Source organism: Salvelinus alpinus, chromosome 11 (assembly GCF_045679555.1).
Source record: "Salvelinus alpinus chromosome 11, SLU_Salpinus.1, whole genome shotgun sequence".
Classification (NCBI taxonomy): Eukaryota; Metazoa; Chordata; class Actinopteri; order Salmoniformes; family Salmonidae; genus Salvelinus; species Salvelinus alpinus.
Window position 1 is genome coordinate 74268604 of NC_092096.1, and position 18321 is coordinate 74286924.

Consider the following 18321-nt stretch of genomic DNA (forward strand, 5'->3'; position numbering starts at 1 on the left):
TGACCAGTAATGGTAGTGTGTCTCTCCTCACTGTGACCAGTAATGGTAGTGTGTCTCTCTCTCCTAACTGTGACCAGTAATGGTAGTGTCTCTCTCTCCTCACTGTGACCAGTAATGGTAGTGTGTCTCTCTCCTCACTGTGACCAGTAATGGTAGTGTGTCTCTCTCCTCACTGTGACCAGTAATGGTAGTGTGTCTCTCTCTCCTTACCGTGACCAGTAATGGTAGTGTGTCTCTCTCTCCTCACTGTGACCAGTAATGGTAGTGTGTCTCTCTCTCCTCACTGTGACCAGTAATGGTAGTGTGTCTCTCTCCTCACTGTGACCAGTAATGGTAGTGTGTCTCTCTCTCCTCACCGTGACCAGTAATGGTAGTGTCTCTCTCTCCTCACTGTGACCAGTAATGGTAGTGTGTCTCTCTCTCCTCACTGTGACCAGTAATGGTAGTGTGTCTCTCTCTCCTCACTGTGACCAGTAATGGTAGTGTGTCTCTCTCTCCTCACTGTGACCAGTAATGGTAGTGTGTCTCTCTCTCCTCACTGTGACCAGTAATGGTAGTGTGTCTCTCTCCTCACTGTGACCAGTAATGGTAGTGTGTCTCTCTCTCCTCACTGTGACCAGTAATGGTAGTGTGTCTCTCTCTCCTCACTGTGACCAGTAATGGTAGTGTGTCTCTCTCTCCTCACTGTGACCAGTAATGGTAGTGTGTCTCTCTCTCCTCACTGTGACCAGTAATGGTAGTGTGTCTCTCTCTCCTCACTGTGACCAGTAATGGTAGTGTGTCTCTCTCTCCTCACTGTGACCAGTAATGGTAGTGTGTCTCTCTCTCCTCACCGTGACCAGTAATGGTAGTGTCTCTCTCTCCTCACTGTGACCAGTAATGGTAGTGTGTCTCTCTCTCCTCACTGTGACCAGTAATGGTAGTGTGTCTCTCTCTCCTCACTGTGACCAGTAATGGTAGTGTCTCTCTCTCCTCACTGTGACCAGTAATGGTAGTGTCTCTCTCTCCTCACTGTGACCAGTAATGGTAGTGTCTCTCTCTCCTCACTGTGACCAGTAATGGTAGTGTGTCTCTCTCTCCTCACTGTGACCAGTAATGGTAGTGTGTCTCTCTCTCCTCACTGTGACCAGTAATGGTAGTGTGTCTCTCTCTCCTCACTGTGACCAGTAATGGTAGTGTGTCTCTCCTCACCGTGACCAGTAATGGTAGTGTGTCTCTCTCCTCACTGTGACCAGTAATGGTAGTGTGTCTCTCTCTCCTCACCGTGACCAGTAATGGTAGTGTCTCTCTCTCCTCACTGTGACCAGTAATGGTAGTGTGTCTCTCTCCTCACTGTGACCAGTAATGGTAGTGTCTCTCTCTTCTCACTGTGACCAGTAATGGTAGTGTGTCTCTCTCTCCTCACTGTGACCAGTAATGGTAGTCTCTCTCTCCTCACTGTGACCAGTAATGGTAGTGTGTCTCTCTCTCCTCACTGTGACCAGTAATGGTAGTGTGTCTCTCTCCTCACTGTGACCAGTAATGGTAGTGTTTGTCTCCTCACCGTGACCAGCAATGGTAGTGTGTGTCGTCCCTCTCTCAGACGGAGACAGAAGAAGGACTTCCCTGCGATGTTCAGTCGAGGGTATACTCCAGAAACCTCCCCATACACCTTCACACGAAGGCCTCGCACCCTGCACACACACACAGTTACACAAACACAATTCTCCATACATGTATGCCAGTGTCGCCACACACAAATCCTGACCTGTGCTGTATCAGTCCTGCAGCTTCTCTGACCCCCACAGATCTCTTCAGGTTGACCCCTGCAGGGTTAAAGGTCATCTCAGGGTCAGAGGTCAGGGGTAGGGGACAGCCAACCAGCTCCAGGTAGCCCCTCTCCTCCACTTCCTGGTCCTTCCCCGGTGCAGGCTGGGGGATGTAGTTCCAGCAGGGGAAGAGAACGGGCAGGCCCAGCCAGAGAGGGGAGGGGCTCAGTAGCTAACCAATCAGAGAAAGAACGACAGGAGTGAATTCAAGGATGTCTTGTCTTCTCTTACACAGACAGACAGACAGACACTCTCACCTCACAGTGCACGGTCCCGGTGGCGTCCCTCACACGCCACGCTCCGTCACATGACCTCTCTGGGTCACACCCATCACTGAGACAGCCTATCAGCAACAGGTTGGCACGCGGCAAAGCCTCATGATTGGGCAGAGCCTGCTCCGCCTCCCGGACCCATTCTCTGTGCTGAGCGGTGCTCCAGGTCAGGTTGCTACAGCAGGGTGTGCGTTGCCAGGTAACCAGCTCGGATACGGAGATGAGCCTAACAACAAGAGGAGGTTAAGGTTAGGAGTAGTGTTGATGGTTTCTAAAGGTTAGTAGTAGTGTTGATGGTTTCTAAAGGTTAGGAGTAGTGTTGATGGTTTCTAAAGGTTAGTAGTAGTGTTGATGGTTTCTAAAGGTTAGGAGTAGTGTTGATGGTTCCTAAAGGTTAGGAGTAGTGTTGATGGTTTCTAAAGGTTAGTAGTAGTGTTGATGGTTTCTAAAGGTTAGTAGTAGTGTTGATGGTTTCTAAAGGTTAGTAGTAGTGTTGATGGTTTCTAAAGGTTAGTAGTAGTGTTGATGGTTTCTAAAGGTTAGGAGTAGTGTTGATGGTTTCTAAAGGTTAGTAGTAGTGTTGATGGTTCCTAAAGGTTAGGAGTAGTGTTGATGGTTTCTAAAGGTTAGTAGTAGTGTTGATGGTTTCTAAAGGTTAGGAGTAGTGTTGATGGTTCCTAAAGGTTAGGAGTAGTGTTGATGGTTTCTAAAGGTTAGTAGTAGTGTTGATGGTTTCTAAAGGTTAGGAGTAGTGTTGATGGTTCCTAAAGGTTAGGAGTAGTGTTGATGGTTTCTAAAGGTTAGTAGTAGTGTTGATGGTTTCTAAAGGTTAGTAGTAGTGTTGATGGTTTCTAAAGGTTAGTAGTAGTGTTGATGGTTCCTAAAGGTTAGGAGTAGTGTTGATGGTTTCTAAAGGTTAGTAGTAGTGTTGATGGTTTCTAAAGGTTAGGAGTAGTGTTGATGGTTCCTAAAGGTTAGGAGTAGTGTTGATGGTTTCTAAAGGTTAGGAGTAGTGTTGATGGTTTCTAAAGGTTAGTAGTAGTGTTGATGGTTTCTAAAGGTTAGTAGTAGTGTTGATGGTTTCTAAAGGTTAGGAGTAGTGTTGATGGTTTCTAAAGGTTAGTAGTAGTGTTAATGGTTTCTAAAGGTTAGGAGTAGTGTTGATGGTTTCTAAAGGTTAGGAGTAGTGTTAATGGTTTCTAAAGGTTAGGAGTAGTGTTGATGGTTCCTAAAGGTTAGGAGTAGTGTTGATGGTTCCTAAAGGTTAGGAGTAGTGTTGATGGTTTCTAAAGGTTAGGAGTAGTGTTGATGGTTCCTAAAGGTTAGGAGTAGTGTTGATGGTTCCTAAAGGTTAGGAGTAGTGTTGATGGTTTCTAAAGGTTAGGAGTAGTGTTGATGGTTCCTAAACCTCCTAATGACAGGAGGTTAAGGTTAGGAGTAGTGTTGATGGTTTCTAAAGGTTAGGAGTAGTGTTGATGGTTCCTAAACCTCCTAATGACAGGAGGTTAAGGTTAGGAGTAGTGTTGATGGTTTCTAAACCTCCCAATGACAGGAGGTTAAGGTTAGGAGTAGTGTTGATGGTTCCTAAACCTCCTAATGACAGGAGGTTAAGGTTAGGAGTAGTGTTGATGGTTCCTAAACCTCCTAATGACAGGAGGTTAAGGTTAGGAGTAGTGTTGATGGTTCCTAAACCTCCTAATGACAGGAGGTTAAGGTTAGGAGTAGTGTTGATGGTTCCTAAACCTCCCAATGACAGGAGGTTAAGGTTAGGAGTAGTGTTGATGGTTTCTAAACCTCCTAATGACAGGAGGTTAAGGTTAGGAGTAGTGTTGATGGTTTCTAAACCTCCCAATGACAGGAGGTTAAGGTTAGGAGTAGTGTTGATGGTTTCTAAACCTCCTAATGACAGGAGGTTAAGGTTAGGAGTAGTGTTGATGGTTTCTAAACCTCCCAATGACAGGAGGTTAAGGTTAGGAGTAGTGTTGATGGTTTCTAAACCTCCCAATGACAGGAGGTTAAGGTTAGGAGTAGTGTTGATGGTTTCTAAAGGTTAGGAGTAGTGTTGATGGTTTCTAAACCTCCTAATGACAGGAGGTTAAGGTTAGGAGTAGTGTTGATGGTTTCTAAAGGTTAGGAGTAGTGTTGATGGTTTCTAAACCTCCTAATGACAGGAGGTTAAGGTTAGGAGTAGTGTTGATGGTTTCTAAAGGTTAGGAGTAGTGTTGATGGTTTCTAAACCTCCCAATGACAGGAGGTTAAGGTTAGGAGTAGTGTTGATGGTTTCTAAAGGTTAGGAGTAGTGTTGATGGTTTCTAAACCTCCTAATGACAGGAGGTTAAGGTTAGGAGTAGTGTTGATTGTTTCTAAAGGTTAGGAGTAGTGTTGATGGTTTCTAAACCTCCCAATGACAGGAGGTTAAGGTTAGGAGTAGTGTTGATGGTTTCTAAAGGTTAGGAGTAGTGTTGATGGTTTCTAAACCTCCCAATGACAGGAGGTTAAGGTTAGGAGTAGTGTTGATGGTTTCTAAACCTCCTAATGACAGGAGGTTAAGGTTAGGAGTAGTGTTGATGGTTTCTAAAAGTTAGGAGTAGTGTTGAACGGTTTCTAAACCTCCTAATTCTGCAGTCCTTCGCCAGAGCCGGTAAACAACATCAACTGGTCACCTGTAACTGAGCGGCAGAGACCGGGCACACGAGGACCCCACCGCCCGTTCCACTCTCCGTATCATGGCTAAAGAGAGCTGTTCCGGGGAAACACTACCGGTGGATGGACCGAGAACCGGGTACAGATTGTCCCTCACGAACACGAATAGCTCTTGCAGCCACTCCCGTTCCTACAAGATAGGAGATATGAACGAAAGGTGTGGTGAATGAGTAAAAATACAGTATTTTGTTTTGAATGTAGCTAGCTAACTATTTTAACTAACAAACAAAAAAACGAAAGCAGACAACGTAACTTACCACTTCACTCCTCTCTCTGAAGTTATCCATGAATGATTCCATTCTAGGTTCGTGTCGTTGATGCTGTTCTGGATCGCCTCATATCTTCACCTTAGCTACAAGACAAGTCACGTAACTATTAACCTCTTTGAAGGTCTGATCGGACAGACATTAATGCTACCGTTGTCAACCAGCTAGTAATAAACTATCACAGACTCGCACAAAAAAAAAACTTCAAATCATCTGAATAACAATAATAGTAGAACTACGGCGTGCCCATTACGTTCACAACGCACGAAATCTGCCGCCCAGCAAACAGCGCTCGGTTACCGGGAGTTCTTCCGGACCAAATCCTGGCTGAAGCGAAGAACGCACGCTGGCCAATCAGAAACGAGTCTCCGCCCATCTCAGCGCTGTGTCTCCGCCCCCCTGTTTTGGACTGAACGTAACCAGCCAATGGGGGCGCGGCCCAGGGGCGGGCCGTAGCTCCATCCAGTTTGATGCTCAGTCAACTATCCTCTCCGGAGAAACACACAGCAGCGACCACAACATAAACAACCTGAGACTCATTCTGCAAACTTCATCTGACCGGTAAATGTAAGTTATGAAAGACATTGGACGTTAGTAGTAACATCTTTTAAATGTACCTTGACATTTGTAGAAATGTTAGTTTCCCTTGCATGTTTAAAAAAAAGGTAACGTTACTGTAGCTAACTTCAGAGCGAGTCACTGTAAATGTTAACCAGCTTGCTAAACTGGTGAAATGGTTAAATCTTTTTTTTTTTAATGTAAAATAACCTTGCTTTAGGATTACTCATAACTATACTGTAAAATGTTTCACACTAGCTTTATGTTAGCTAGCTATGTATTCTGATGGCTAGCAACGTTAGCATCTTCAGCATAAATGCTAGCGCTGGGTGGTGGGATGAGCTAGCAGCGCGTTAGGCGGGAAGCAAATGGTGGCCCCATTGTTCTCAACGAGCTAGCATGCTAGGTGGCTAACCGCAGTAGCTAGCTAACTAGGCTAACCGTACTGCAAACTATACAGTCTACTGCACACTGCCTGGTCTGCAATCCATCACATATACAAGCCCAACTTTGGTTGCCGTTACAATAGTTAGCTAACTATCCATTTGTACTTTTTTTTTAACGTTTTATCTGACGTGGGGCCTCGCTAGTTAGCCACTTTAGCTAGATGCGTGATGAATTTGCAAAAAAAAAATAATAATTATGTCGTAAATATATATATTTTCTCCCGTGTTTCAGTCAGTCGTGTCGCCATGGTGAAAGGGGACGTTAACAAGCCAAAGGGCAAAACGTCAGCCTACGCCTTTTTCGTCCAGACCTGCCGCGAAGAACACAAGCGGAAACACCCCGAACAGTCGGTCAACTTCGCGGAGTTCTCCAAGCAGTGTTCTGAGCGATGGAGGGTAAATATGAACACACATCACAGGGTGTTATACCACTATATACACACACAAGGTGCTACAAACAAGTGTGTGTGTGTGATAAAGATGTTATAATGTGGTGTGTTTTATAACTGTGTGTAGGGTCTGACTGCGAATGACAAGCGTCGTTTTGAGGACATGGCGAAGAACGACAAGGTGCGTTATGAGAGGGACATGAGGGGGTACGTCCCCCCAAAGGGGATGGCCAAGAGTGGTAGGAAGAAGAAGGACCCCAACGCTCCAAAACGACCCCCGTGAGTCACTCACGTTATACTGTACACACAGAATGGGGTGTACATACACTACATGACCAGAAGTATGTGGACACCTGCTCATTGAACATCTCATTCCAAAATCGTGGGCATTAATATGGAGTTGGTCGGCCTTACACTCTTCTGGGAAGGCTTTCCACTAGATGTTGGAACATTGCTGCGGGGACTTGCTTCAATTCAGCCATAAGAGCATTAGTGAGGTTGGGCACTGATGTTGGGCGATTAGGCCTGTCTTGCAGTCGGTGTTCCAATTCATCCCAAAAGGTGTTTGATGGGGTTGAGGACAGGGCTCTGTGCAGGCCGGTCAAGTTCTTCCACACCGATCTCTACAAACCATTTATGTATGAACCTCGCTTTGTGCGCGGGGGCATTGTCATGTTGAAACAGGAAAGGGCCTTCTCCAAACTGTTGCCACAAAGTTAGAAGCACAGAATCATCTAGAATGTCATTTTATGCTGTAGATTTCCCATCGCTGGAACTAAAGCGCCATGAAAAACAGCCCCAGACCATTATTCCTCCTCCACCAAACTTTACAGTTGGCACTATACATTGGGTCAGGTAGCGCCTTCTAACCCAGATTAGTCTGTTGGACTGCCAGAGGGTGAAGCGTGATTCATCACTCCAGAGAACAGGTTTCCACTGCTCCAGTCCAATGGCGGCGAGCTTTACACCACTCCAGCCGACGCTTGGCATTGCGCATGGTGATGTTAGTCTTGAAAATCAATTTCATGAAGCTCCCGACAAACAGTTATTGTGCTGACATTGCGTCTAGAGGCAGTTTGGAACTCTGTAGTGAGTGTTGCAACCGAGGACAGACGATTTTTACGCTCTGCGGTCTCGTTCTATAAGCTTGTGTGGCCAACCACTTTGCAGCGGAGCTGTTGTTGCTCCTAGATGTTTCCACTTCACAATAACAGCAATTACAGTTGACCAGGGCAGAAATTAGACAAACTGACTTGTTGGGTGGCTGGTAGCCTAGTGGTCAGAGCGTTGGACTAGTAACCGAGAGGTTGCACGACTGAATCCCCGAACTGACAAGGTAAAAATCTGTCGTTCTTCCCCTGAACAAGGCAGTTAACCCACTGTTCCTAGACCGTCATTGAAAATAAGAATTGGTTCTTAACTGACTTGCCAAGTTAAATAAAGGTAAAATAAAAAGGCGACATATACTGCCAGTGTTTTGTCTATGGAGATTGCATGGCGGTGTGATTGATTTTTATACACCTGTCAGCAACGGGTGTGGCTGAAATAGCGGAATACACTCATTTGAAGTGGTGTCCACATACTTTTGTGTGTATTCTAAACATGTGTCACATACACACGGGACTATTTACACACACACACACATGACCTGCTTCTCTCTAACCCTCATCACTCGTGACCTGCTTCTCTCTAACCCTCATCACACGTGACCTGCTTCTCTCTAACCCTCATCACACGTGACCTGCTTCTCTCTAACCCTCATCACACGTGACCTGCTTCTCTCTGACCCTCATCACACGTGACCTGCTTCTCTCTGACCCTCATCACACGTGACCTGCTTCTCTCTAACCCTCATCACACGTGACCTGCTTCTCTCTAACCCTCATCACACGTGACCTGCTTCTCTCTAACCCTCATCACACGTGACCTGATTCTCTCTAACCCTCATCACACGTGACCTGCTTCTCTCTAACCCTCATCACACGTGACCTGCTTCTCTCTAACCCCCATCACACGTGACCTGCTTCTCTCTCTAACCCTCCTCACACGTGACCTGCTTCTCTCTAACCCTCCTCACACGTGACCTGCTTCTCTCTAACCCTCCTCACACGTGACCTGCTTCTCTCTAACCCTCCTCACACGTGACCTGCTTCTCTCTCTAACCCTCCTCACACGTGACCTGCTTCTCTCTAACCCTCCTCACACGTGACCTGCTTCTCTCTAACCCTCCTCACACGTGACCTGCTTCTCTCTAACCCTCATCACACGTGACCTGCTTCTCTCTCTAACCCTCATCACACGTGACCTGCTTCTCTCTCTAACCCTCCTCACACGTGACCTGCTTCTCTCTCTAACCCTCCTCACACGTGACCTGCTTCTCTCTAACCCTCATCACACGTGACCTGCTTCTCTCTAACCCTCATCACGCGTGACCTGCTTCTCTCTAACCCTCATCACGCGTGACCTGCTTCTCTCTAACCCTCATCACACGTGACCTGCTTCTCTCTAACCCTCATCACACGTGACCTGCTTCTCTCTAACCCTCCTCCTCCCCCCATCAGGTCTGCCTTCTTTGTGTTCTCTGCAGAGTTCCGTCCTACGGTCAAACAGGAGTTCCCAGGTACAGTGATGATACTATTACTATTAAAACAAATTTTGCTTTGTCGTATTGTGGTGTCGTTGTGTGTAGATTGATGATGGAAGGAGAGTGTATTTTTAGTAGTAGTGTGTATATATTTATTTATCTCCAGGCTGTTCTATAGGAGAGTTCAGTAGTGTAAATACAATGGCAAGAAAATAGTATCTGAACCCTTTGGAAAAACCTGGATTTCTGCATAAATTGGTCATCAAATTTGATCTGATCTTCATCTAGGTCACAACAACAGACAAACACAGTCTGCTTACAAAAATGTGTGTTCTTGTTGTGTTTTTCTTGTCTATATTGACTACATCATTTAAACATTCACAGTGTAGGTTGGGGAAAGTATGTGAACCCTTAGGTTTTGGATAAGTCATTAGCCTAATTGGAGTCAGCTAACCTGGAGTCCAATCAATGAGACGAGATTGGAGATGTTGGTTAGAGCTGCTTTGCCCTATAAAACACACTCACAAAATGTGAGTTTTCTATTCACAAGAAGCATTGCCTGATGTGAACCATGCCTCGAACAAAAGAGATCTCAGAAGACCTAAGATTAAGAATTGTTGACTTGGATAAAGCTGGAAAGGGTTACAAAAGTATCTCTAAAAGCCTTGATGTTCGTCAGTCCACCACTCCCCAGGAGTGGCTGTCCTGCAAAGATGACTGCAAGAGCACAGCGCAGAATGCTCAATGAGGTTAAGAAGAATCCTAGAGTGTCAGCTAAAGACTTACAGAAATCTCTGGAACATGCTAACATCTCTGTTGACGAGTTTACGATTAGTAAAGCACTAAACAAGAATGGTGTTCATGGGAGGACACCACGGAAAGAGCCACTGCTGTCAACAAAAAACATTGCTGCGTGTCTGAAGTTTGCAACAGTGCACCTGGATGTTAAACAGTGTTACTGGTAAAATATTCTGTGGACAGATGACACTACAGTTGAGTTGTTTGGAAGGAACACACAACACTGTGTGGAGAAAAAAGGCACAGCACACCAACATCAAAACCTCATCCCAACTGTAAAGTATGGTGGAGGGAGCATCATGGTTTGGGGCTGCTTTGCTGCCTCAGGGCCTGGACAACTTGCTATCATCAACGGAAAAATGAATTCCCAAGTTTATCAAGACATTTTGCAGGAGAATGTTAGTCTATCTGTCCGCCAATTGAAGCTCAACAGAAGATGGGTGATGCAACAGGACAACGACCCAAAACACAGAAGTAGATCAACAACAGAATGGCTTCAACAAATACTCCTTCTGGAGTGTCCCAGTCAGAGTCCTGACCTCAACCTGATGGAGATGCTGTGGCAGGACCTCAAGAGAGCAGTTCACACCAGACACCCCCAGAATATTGCTGAACTGAAACAGTTTTGTAAAGAGGAATGGTCCAAAACTCCTCCTGACCGTTGTGCAGGTCTGATCCACAACTACAGAACACGTTTGGTTGAGGTTATTGTTGCCAAAGAAGGGTCAACCAGTTATTAAATCCAAGGGTTCACATACTTTTCCCACCCTGCACTGTGAATGTTTACATGGTGTGTTCAATAAAGACATGAAAACGTATAATTGTTTGCTATTAGTTTTAGCAGACTGTTTGTCTATTGTGACTTAGATAACAGAAGAAGAAAAATATGTTTAAATGTCTCTAGGCTGTTCAGGGACACATTATTCCATTTCTGTTAGTCACATGTCTGTGCAACGTGTTCAGTTTATGTCTCAGTTGATGAATCTTGTGTATACAAATTTACACATGTTAAATTTGTTGAAAATAAACGCAGTTGACAGTGAGGACGTTTATTTTTTATGCTGAGATTATTATTGTCTCTAGGTTGTTCTATAAGTAGTGTGTGTATATATAATGTATGTATTATTTAGAGGTCGGCCGATTTTATGATTTTTTAACATCGATACCGATTATTGGATGACCAAAAAAAGCCGATACCGATTATTCGGCCGAGTTAAAAATATATATATATATTTTTTTGAATATATATATTTTCTTTATAATGCCAATTACAACAATACTGAATGAACAATGAACGCTTTTTTATTTTAACTTAATATAATACATAAATAAAATCAATTTAGTCTATAAAAATATAATATTTAAATGTTCAATTTGGTTTAAATAATGCAAAAACAAAGTGTTGGAGAAGAAAGTAAAAGTGCAATATGTGCCATGTAAGAAAGCTAACGTTTAAGTTCCTTGCTCAGAACATGAGAACATATGAAAGCTGGTGGTTCCATTTAACATGAGTCTTCAATATTCTCAGGTAAGAAGTTTTAGGTTGTGGTTATTATAGGAAATATAGGACTATTTCTCTCTACCATTTGTATTTCATATACCTTTGACTATTGGATGTTCTTATAGATACTATAGTATTGCCACCTAATCTCGGGAGTTGATAGGCTTGAGGTCATAAACAGCGCTGTGCTTGAAGCATTGTGAAGAGCTGCTGGCAGACACACTAAAGTGCTGTTTGAATGAATGCTTACGAACCTGCTGCTGCCTACCACCGCTCAGTCAGACTGCTCTATCAAATATCAAATCATAGACTTAATTATAATATAATAAACACATAAATACGAGCGTTAAGTCATTAATATGGTCAAATCTGGAAACTATCATTTAGAAAACAAAAACTACAATAACATATTTATTATTTCAGTGAAATACGGAACCGTTCGTATTTTATCTAACGGGTGGCATCCATAAGTCTAAATATTGCTGTTACATTGCACAACCTTCAATGTTATGTCATAATTATGTACAATTCTGGCAAGTTAGTTACGGTCTTTGTTAGGAAGAAATGGTCTTCACACAGTTCACAACGAGCCAGGCGGCCCAAACTGCTGCATATACCCTGAGTCTGCTTGCACAGAACGCAAGAGAAGTGACCGTTTCAGACACCGCATTGATTATATGCAACGCAGGACAAGCTAGTTAAACTAGTAATATCATCACCCATGTGCAGTTAACTAGTGATTATGTTAAGACTGATTTTTGTAAGATACGTTTAATGCTAGCTAGCAACTCTCCTTGGCTCCTTGCTGCCCTCGCGTAACAGGTGGTCAGCCTGCCACGCAGTCTCCTCGTGGAGTGCAATGTAATCGGCCACAATCGGCGTCCAACAAGGCCGATTACCGATTGTTATGAAAACTTGAAATCGGCCATTCCGATTAATTGGTCGACCTCTAGTATTATATAGAACAGCCTGGAGGTGGTGGTGGTAGTAGTGTATATATATAATGTATATATTGTTGTCTCCAGGCTGTTCTATAGGAGGTAGTATATATATAATGTATATATTATTGTCTCCAGGCTGTTCTATAGGAGGTAGTATATACACTGCTCAAAAAAATAAAGGGAACACTTAAACAACACAATGTAACTCCAAGTCAATCACACTTCTGTGAAATCAAACTGTCCACTTAGGAAGCAACACTGATTGACAATACATTTCACATGCTGTTGTGCAAATGGAATAGACAACAGGTGGAAATTATAGGCAATTAGCAAGACACCCCCAATAAAGGAGTGGTTCTGCAGGTGGTGACCACAGACCACTTCTCAGTTCCTATGCTTCCTGGCTGATGTTTTGGTCACTTTTGAATGCTGGCGGTGCTTTCACTCTAGTGGTAGCATGAGACGGAGTCTACAACCCACACAAGTGGCTCAGGTAGTGCAGCTCATCCAGGATGGCACATCAATGCGAGCTGTGGCAAGAAGGTTTGCTGTGTCTGTCAGCGTAGTGTCCAGAGCATGGAGGCGCTACCAGGAGACAGGCCAGTACATCAGGAGACGTGGAGGAGGCCGCAGGAGGGCAACAACCCAGCAGCAGGACCGCTACCTCCGCCTTTGTGCAAGGAGGAGCACTGCCAGAGCCCTGCTAAATGACCTCCGGCAGGCCACAAATGTGCATGTGTCTGCTCAAACGGTCAGAAACAGACTCCATGAGGGTGGTATGAGGGCCCGACGTCCACAGGTGGGGGTTGTGCTTACAGCCCAACGCCGTGCAGGACGTTTGGCATTTGCCAGAGAACACCAAGATTGGCAAATTCGCCACTGGCGCCCTGTGCTCTTCACAGATGAAAGCAGGTTCACACTGAGCACATGTGACAGACGTGACAGAGTCTGGAGACGCCGTGGAGAACGTTCTGCTGCCTGCAACATCCTCCAGCATGACCGGTTTGGCAGTGGGTCAGTCATGGTGTGGGGTGGCATTTCTTTGGGGGGCCGCACAGCCCTCCTAGTGCTCGCCAGAGGTAGCCTGACTGCCATTAGGTACCGAGATGAGATCCTCAGACCCCTTGTGAGACCATATGCTGGTGCGGTTGGCCCTGGGTTCCTCCTAATGCAAGACAATGCTAGACCTCATGTGGCTGGAGTGTGTCAGCAGTTCCTGCAAGAGGAAGGCATTGATGCTATGTACTGGCCCGCCCGTTCCCCAGACCTGAATCCAATTGAGCACATCTGGGACATCATGTCTCGCTCCATCCACCAACGCCACGTTGCACCACAGACTGTCCAGGAGTTGGCGGATGCTTTAGTCCAGGTCTGGGAGGAGATCCCTCAGGAGACCATCCGCCACCTCATCAAGGAGCATGCCCAGGCGTTGTAGGGAGGTCATACAGGCACGTGGAGGCCACACACACTACTGAGCCTCATCTTGACTTGTTTTAAGGACATTACATCAAAGTTGGATCAGCCCGTAGTGTGGTTTTCCACTTTAATTTTGAGTGTGACTCCAAATCCAGACCTCCATGGGTTGATACATTTGATTTCCATTGATCATTTTTGTGTGATTTTGTTGTCAGCACATTCAACTATGTAAAGAAAAAAAGTATTTAATAAGAATATTTCATTCATTCAGATCTAGGATGTGTTATTTTAGTGTTCCCTTTATTTTTTTGAGCAGTGTATATAATGTATATATTATTGTCTCCAGGCTGTTCTATAGGAGGTAGTATATATATAATGTATATATTGTTGTCTCCAGGCTGTTCTATAGGAGGTAGTATATATATATATATAATGTATATATTGTTGTCTCCAGGCTGTTCTATAGGAGGTAGTATATATATAATGTATATATTGTTGTCTCCAGGCTGTTCTATAGGAGGTAGTGTATATATAATGTATATATTGTTGTCTCCAGGCTGTTCTATAGGAGGTAGTATATATATAATGTATATATTGTTGTCTCCAGGCTGTTCTATAGGAGGTAGTATATATATATATATAATGTATATATTGTATATATTGTTGTCTCCAGGCTGTTCTATAGGAGGTAGTATATATGTAATGTATATATTGTTGTCTCCAGGCTGTTCTATAGGAGGTAGTATATATATAATGTATATATTATTGTCTCCAGGCTGTTCTATAGGAGGTAGTATATATATAATGTATATATTATTGTCTCCAGGCTGTTCTATAGGAGGTAGTATATATATAATGTATATATTATTGTCTCCAGGCTGTTCTATAGGAGGTAGTATATATATAATGTATATATTGTTGTCTCCAGGCTGTTCTATAGGAGGTAGTATATATATAATGTATATATTGTTGTCTCCAGGCTGTTCTATAGGAGGTAGTATATATATAATGTATATATTGTTGTCTCCAGGCTGTTCTATAGGAGAGTGCGCTAAGAAGCTGGGAATCATGTGGGGTCAACAGACTCCAACCCAGAAACAGCCGTTTGAAGAGAAGGCTCTCCGACTGAGGGAGAAATACGACAAGGTACAGGACGCTGCTACTGCTGTAACTAACACACACACCGTCAACTCAATGACATAATCAGTGGACTGGGCTGTATCTGTAAGAGCAAAGCAGGAAGTGTACCCAGCAGTCTGTGCTCTGATTTGTTAATTCAACTCAACGAATATTACAAAAGACATTTCATGAGTCACATCAGTTAACATAATTTGAATAAACATTCTACATTACCTTGGAAATGATTACATCACAATACCAGGCAGCCATTGTACTCATGAGTTTACCAGTCATATTACCAGGGTTATAGGTTCCAAGCCTGTTCTATTCATTCTATTTACCAGTCATATTACCAGGGTTATAGGTTCCAAGCCTGTTCTATTCATTCTATTTACCAGTCATATTACCAGGGTTACAGGTTCCAAGCCTGTTCTATTCATTCTATTTACCAGTCATATTACCAGGGTTAGAGGTTCCAAGCCTGTTCTATTCATTCTATTTACCAGTCATATTACCAGGGTTATAGGTTCCAAGCCTGTTCTATTCATTCTATTTACCAGTCATATTACCAGGGTTACAGGTTCCAAGCCTGTTCTATTCATTCTATTTACCAGTCATATTACCAGGGTTACAGGTTCCAAGCCTGTTCTATTCATTCTATTTACCAGTCATATTACCAGGGTTATAGGTTCCAAGCCTGTTCTATTCATTCTATTTACCAGTCATATTACCAGGGTTACAGGTTCCAAGCCTGTTCTATTCATTCTATTTACCAGTCATATTACCAGGGTTACAGGTTCCAAGCCTGTTCTATTCATTCTATTTACCAGTCATATTACCAGGGTTACAGGTTCCAAGCCTGTTCTATTCATTCTATTTACCAGTCATATTACCAGGGTTACAGGTTCCAAGCCTGTTCTATTCATTCTATTTACCAGTCATATTACCAGGGTTACAGGTTCCAAGCCTGTTCTATTCATTCTATTTACCAGTCATATTACCAGGGTTACAGGTTCCAAGCCTGTTCTATTCATTCTATTTACCAGTCATATTACCAGGGTTACAGGTTCCAAGCCTGTTCTATTCATTCTATTTACCAGTCATATTACCAGGGTTACAGGTTCCAAGCCTGTTCTATTCATTCTATTTACCAGTCATATTACCAGGGTTACAGGTTCCAAGCCTGTTCTATTCATTCTATTTACCAGTCATATTACCAGGGTTACAGGTTCCAAGCCTGTTCTATTCATTCTATTTACCAGTCATATTACCAGGGTTACAGGTTCCAAGCCTGTTCTATTCATTCTATTTACCAGTCATATTACCAGGGTTACAGGTTCCAAGCCTGTTCTATTCATTCTATTTACCAGTCATATTACCAGGGTTACAGGTTCCAAGCCTGTTCTATTCATTCTATTTACCAGTCATATTACCAGGGTTACAGGTTCCAAGCCTGTTCTATTCATTCTATTTACCAGTCATATTACCAGGGTTACAGGTTCCAAGCCTGTTCTATTCATTCTATTTACCAGTCATATTACCAGGGTTACAGGTTCCAAGCCTGTTCTATTCATTCTATTTACCAGTCATATTACCAGGGTTACAGGTTCCAAGCCTGTTCTATTCATTCTATTTACCAGTCATATTACCAGGGTTACAGGTTCCAAGCCTGTTCTCTCTGTGTGTGTAGGGGTGTTGCCGAGGCAAGCGAAGACTTGTATACTACAAAGTTTCATGTTTTAAGAGTCCCTGTTAGGGCAGAAACTGAGCTGCACCGACTCCCGGTCGTCCCTTCAGTCAGCTGTTAGTACCACACACCTTTAAATTGCCTTTTAGAAAAATAGTTCTGACGTTCATTGTATTTTGAGGGCTGTCTTCATCCGTAGCCGGCGGTTGTACGGTAGGCCGTAGCCTATACGGTGTTTGTGCCCTACACAAGAACAGGCATTCCTTCACCACAGCTGGGACCTGTTAGACGACCTGTTAGACAGAATGTGGACCCCTACTCATCCAACATCTCATTCCAAGTGATCTCTTTCTCTCTCTGTGTCTCTCTCTCTGTGTGTGTGTGTAGGATATGGCTGCATACCGCTCCGGTGCGAACGTAAAGCGGGCGCCGATGCGACCCGGTCCCGGTGGCTCGTCTGGTGTGATACCCCACGCCGCGGCCGGTGGCGGAGACGACGATGACGACGACGACGATGACCTGGAGGACGATGACGACGAAGAGGATGATGATGATGACGAGTAGAGCTGTTAGTGTTGTGTTCCAGCCTGTTGGATCAGTATGTTTGTTTTACCTCGCCCCCTGCACACCGGGTTGGTTTAGTTTTCACATTTTGAGACCTAAAAGTGTAAACTCCACCCACCCGGGGTCACGGCTAGCTAAAACACACCCGGTTCCAGAGGAGGAATCTGATTGGTTGAAAGGTTGTGTGTGTGTGTGCCTGTCAGTGACCCTGGAGGACTGGCCCTAGGTCAGGGGTCAAAGGTTAGTTAGAGCTGGGCTGGACCAGACACAACCCGTAGGGGACTTATATTACCGTAAATGATTACTAATCATCTTAAACATCTGTAACCCTGGTAACAGTTGCTGTGGGCCAACATGTCCAATAGCAGAGCTCTGTTGAGGGCTGGATCTCTAGGAGGATGTTGTTCCCGGGGTTGTGTGTGGGCCAGGGCTTGTTCAGGCTCCTCAATATTATCACGTGTTGTAACAGCCTGCTTTAAAAACACACTGTTTTATTTTTTTAATTGAAAAATGTGTCCTGAAACCCATATGTAGAATCTGACTTTTTATAATAACATTTTTATGATTCTGAAAATGAACGATGTTTTCTCTGTGTATTCTGTGCTGCTGTACATGACACAATCTGACGTATTTATTTGAATGAGACTGACCGGGTGAAAACTATCCCGTGTTTGTCACCTGTTAAATCCACTTCAGTCAGTGTAGAAGGAGAGTAGGCGGGTTACAGAAGGGTTTTATTAAGAGACATGGATTGTGTACCATTGAGGGTGACTGGGGGTATTGTCGTAGATTCCAGGCCCACCGGTTTGAGTGTCAAGAACTGCAATGCTGCTGGGTTTTTCCACACTCAACAGTTTCCCCGTGTCAATCAAGAATGGTCCACCACCCAAAGGACATCCAGCTAACTTGACAACTGTGGGAAGCCTTGGAGTCAACATGGGCCAGCATCCCTGGAGTCAACATGGGCCAGTATCCCTGGAGTCAACATGGGCCAGCATCCCTGGAGTCAACATGGGCCAGTATCCCTGGAGTCAACATGGGCCAGTATCCCTGGAGTCAACATGGGCCAGCATCCCTGGAGTCAACATGGGCCAGTATCCCTGGATTCAACATGGGCCAGTATCCCTGGAGTCAACATGGGCCAGCATCCCTGGAGTCAACATGGGCCAGTATCCCTGGAGTCAACATGGGCCAGTATCCCTGGAGTCAACATGGGCCAGTATCCTTGGAGTCAACATGGGCCAGTATCCTTGGAGTCAACATGGGCCA

General features: G+C 44.3%; 2 protein-coding genes across 4 annotated transcripts in view; one reads left to right on the forward strand and one right to left on the reverse strand.

Moving 5' to 3' along the window:
- The window catches only part of ctc1 (CTS telomere maintenance complex component 1), a 74882-nt gene extending 69533 nt beyond the window's left edge, over positions 1-5349 (reverse strand). For all 3 annotated transcript variants that reach the window (XM_071334244.1, XM_071334243.1, XM_071334245.1), the window contains exons 1-5: positions 5041-5349; positions 4744-4913; positions 2066-2306; positions 1748-1980; positions 1544-1673 (exon numbers count right to left, since the gene is read on the reverse strand). In XM_071334244.1, the coding sequence (XP_071190345.1) occupies positions 1544-1673; positions 1748-1980; positions 2066-2306; positions 4744-4913; positions 5041-5082 (816 nt within the window). In that variant the 5' untranslated portion in view covers positions 5083-5349. The remainder of the gene's footprint in view (positions 1-1543; positions 1674-1747; positions 1981-2065; positions 2307-4743; positions 4914-5040) is intronic.
- Positions 5350-5470: 121 nt separating this feature from the next.
- LOC139534792 (high mobility group protein B2-like) lies at positions 5471-17630 on the forward strand. Its single transcript, XM_071334247.1, has 6 exons — positions 5471-5616; positions 6286-6449; positions 6570-6721; positions 9004-9062; positions 14713-14828; positions 16876-17630. The coding sequence occupies exons 2-6, from the start codon at positions 6300-6302 to the stop codon at positions 17050-17052; spliced, it is 654 nt and encodes a 217-aa protein (XP_071190348.1). The 5' UTR covers positions 5471-5616; positions 6286-6299; the 3' UTR covers positions 17053-17630.
- The last annotated feature ends 691 nt before the right edge of the window (positions 17631-18321 follow it).

Bases quoted from the DNA above. Each gene is read 5' to 3' on its own strand.
- LOC139534792 (XM_071334247.1), top strand. From the start codon at position 6,300: ATGGTGAAAGGGGACGTTAACAAGCCAAAGGGCAAAACGTCAGCCTAC. The intron at 6,722-9,003 runs GTGAGTCACTCA...TCCCCCCATCAG, and splicing joins AACGCTCCAAAACGACCCCC to GTCTGCCTTCTTTGTGTTCT. The intron at 9,063-14,712 runs GTACAGTGATGA...TGTTGTCTCCAG, and splicing joins GGTCAAACAGGAGTTCCCAG to GCTGTTCTATAGGAGAGTGC.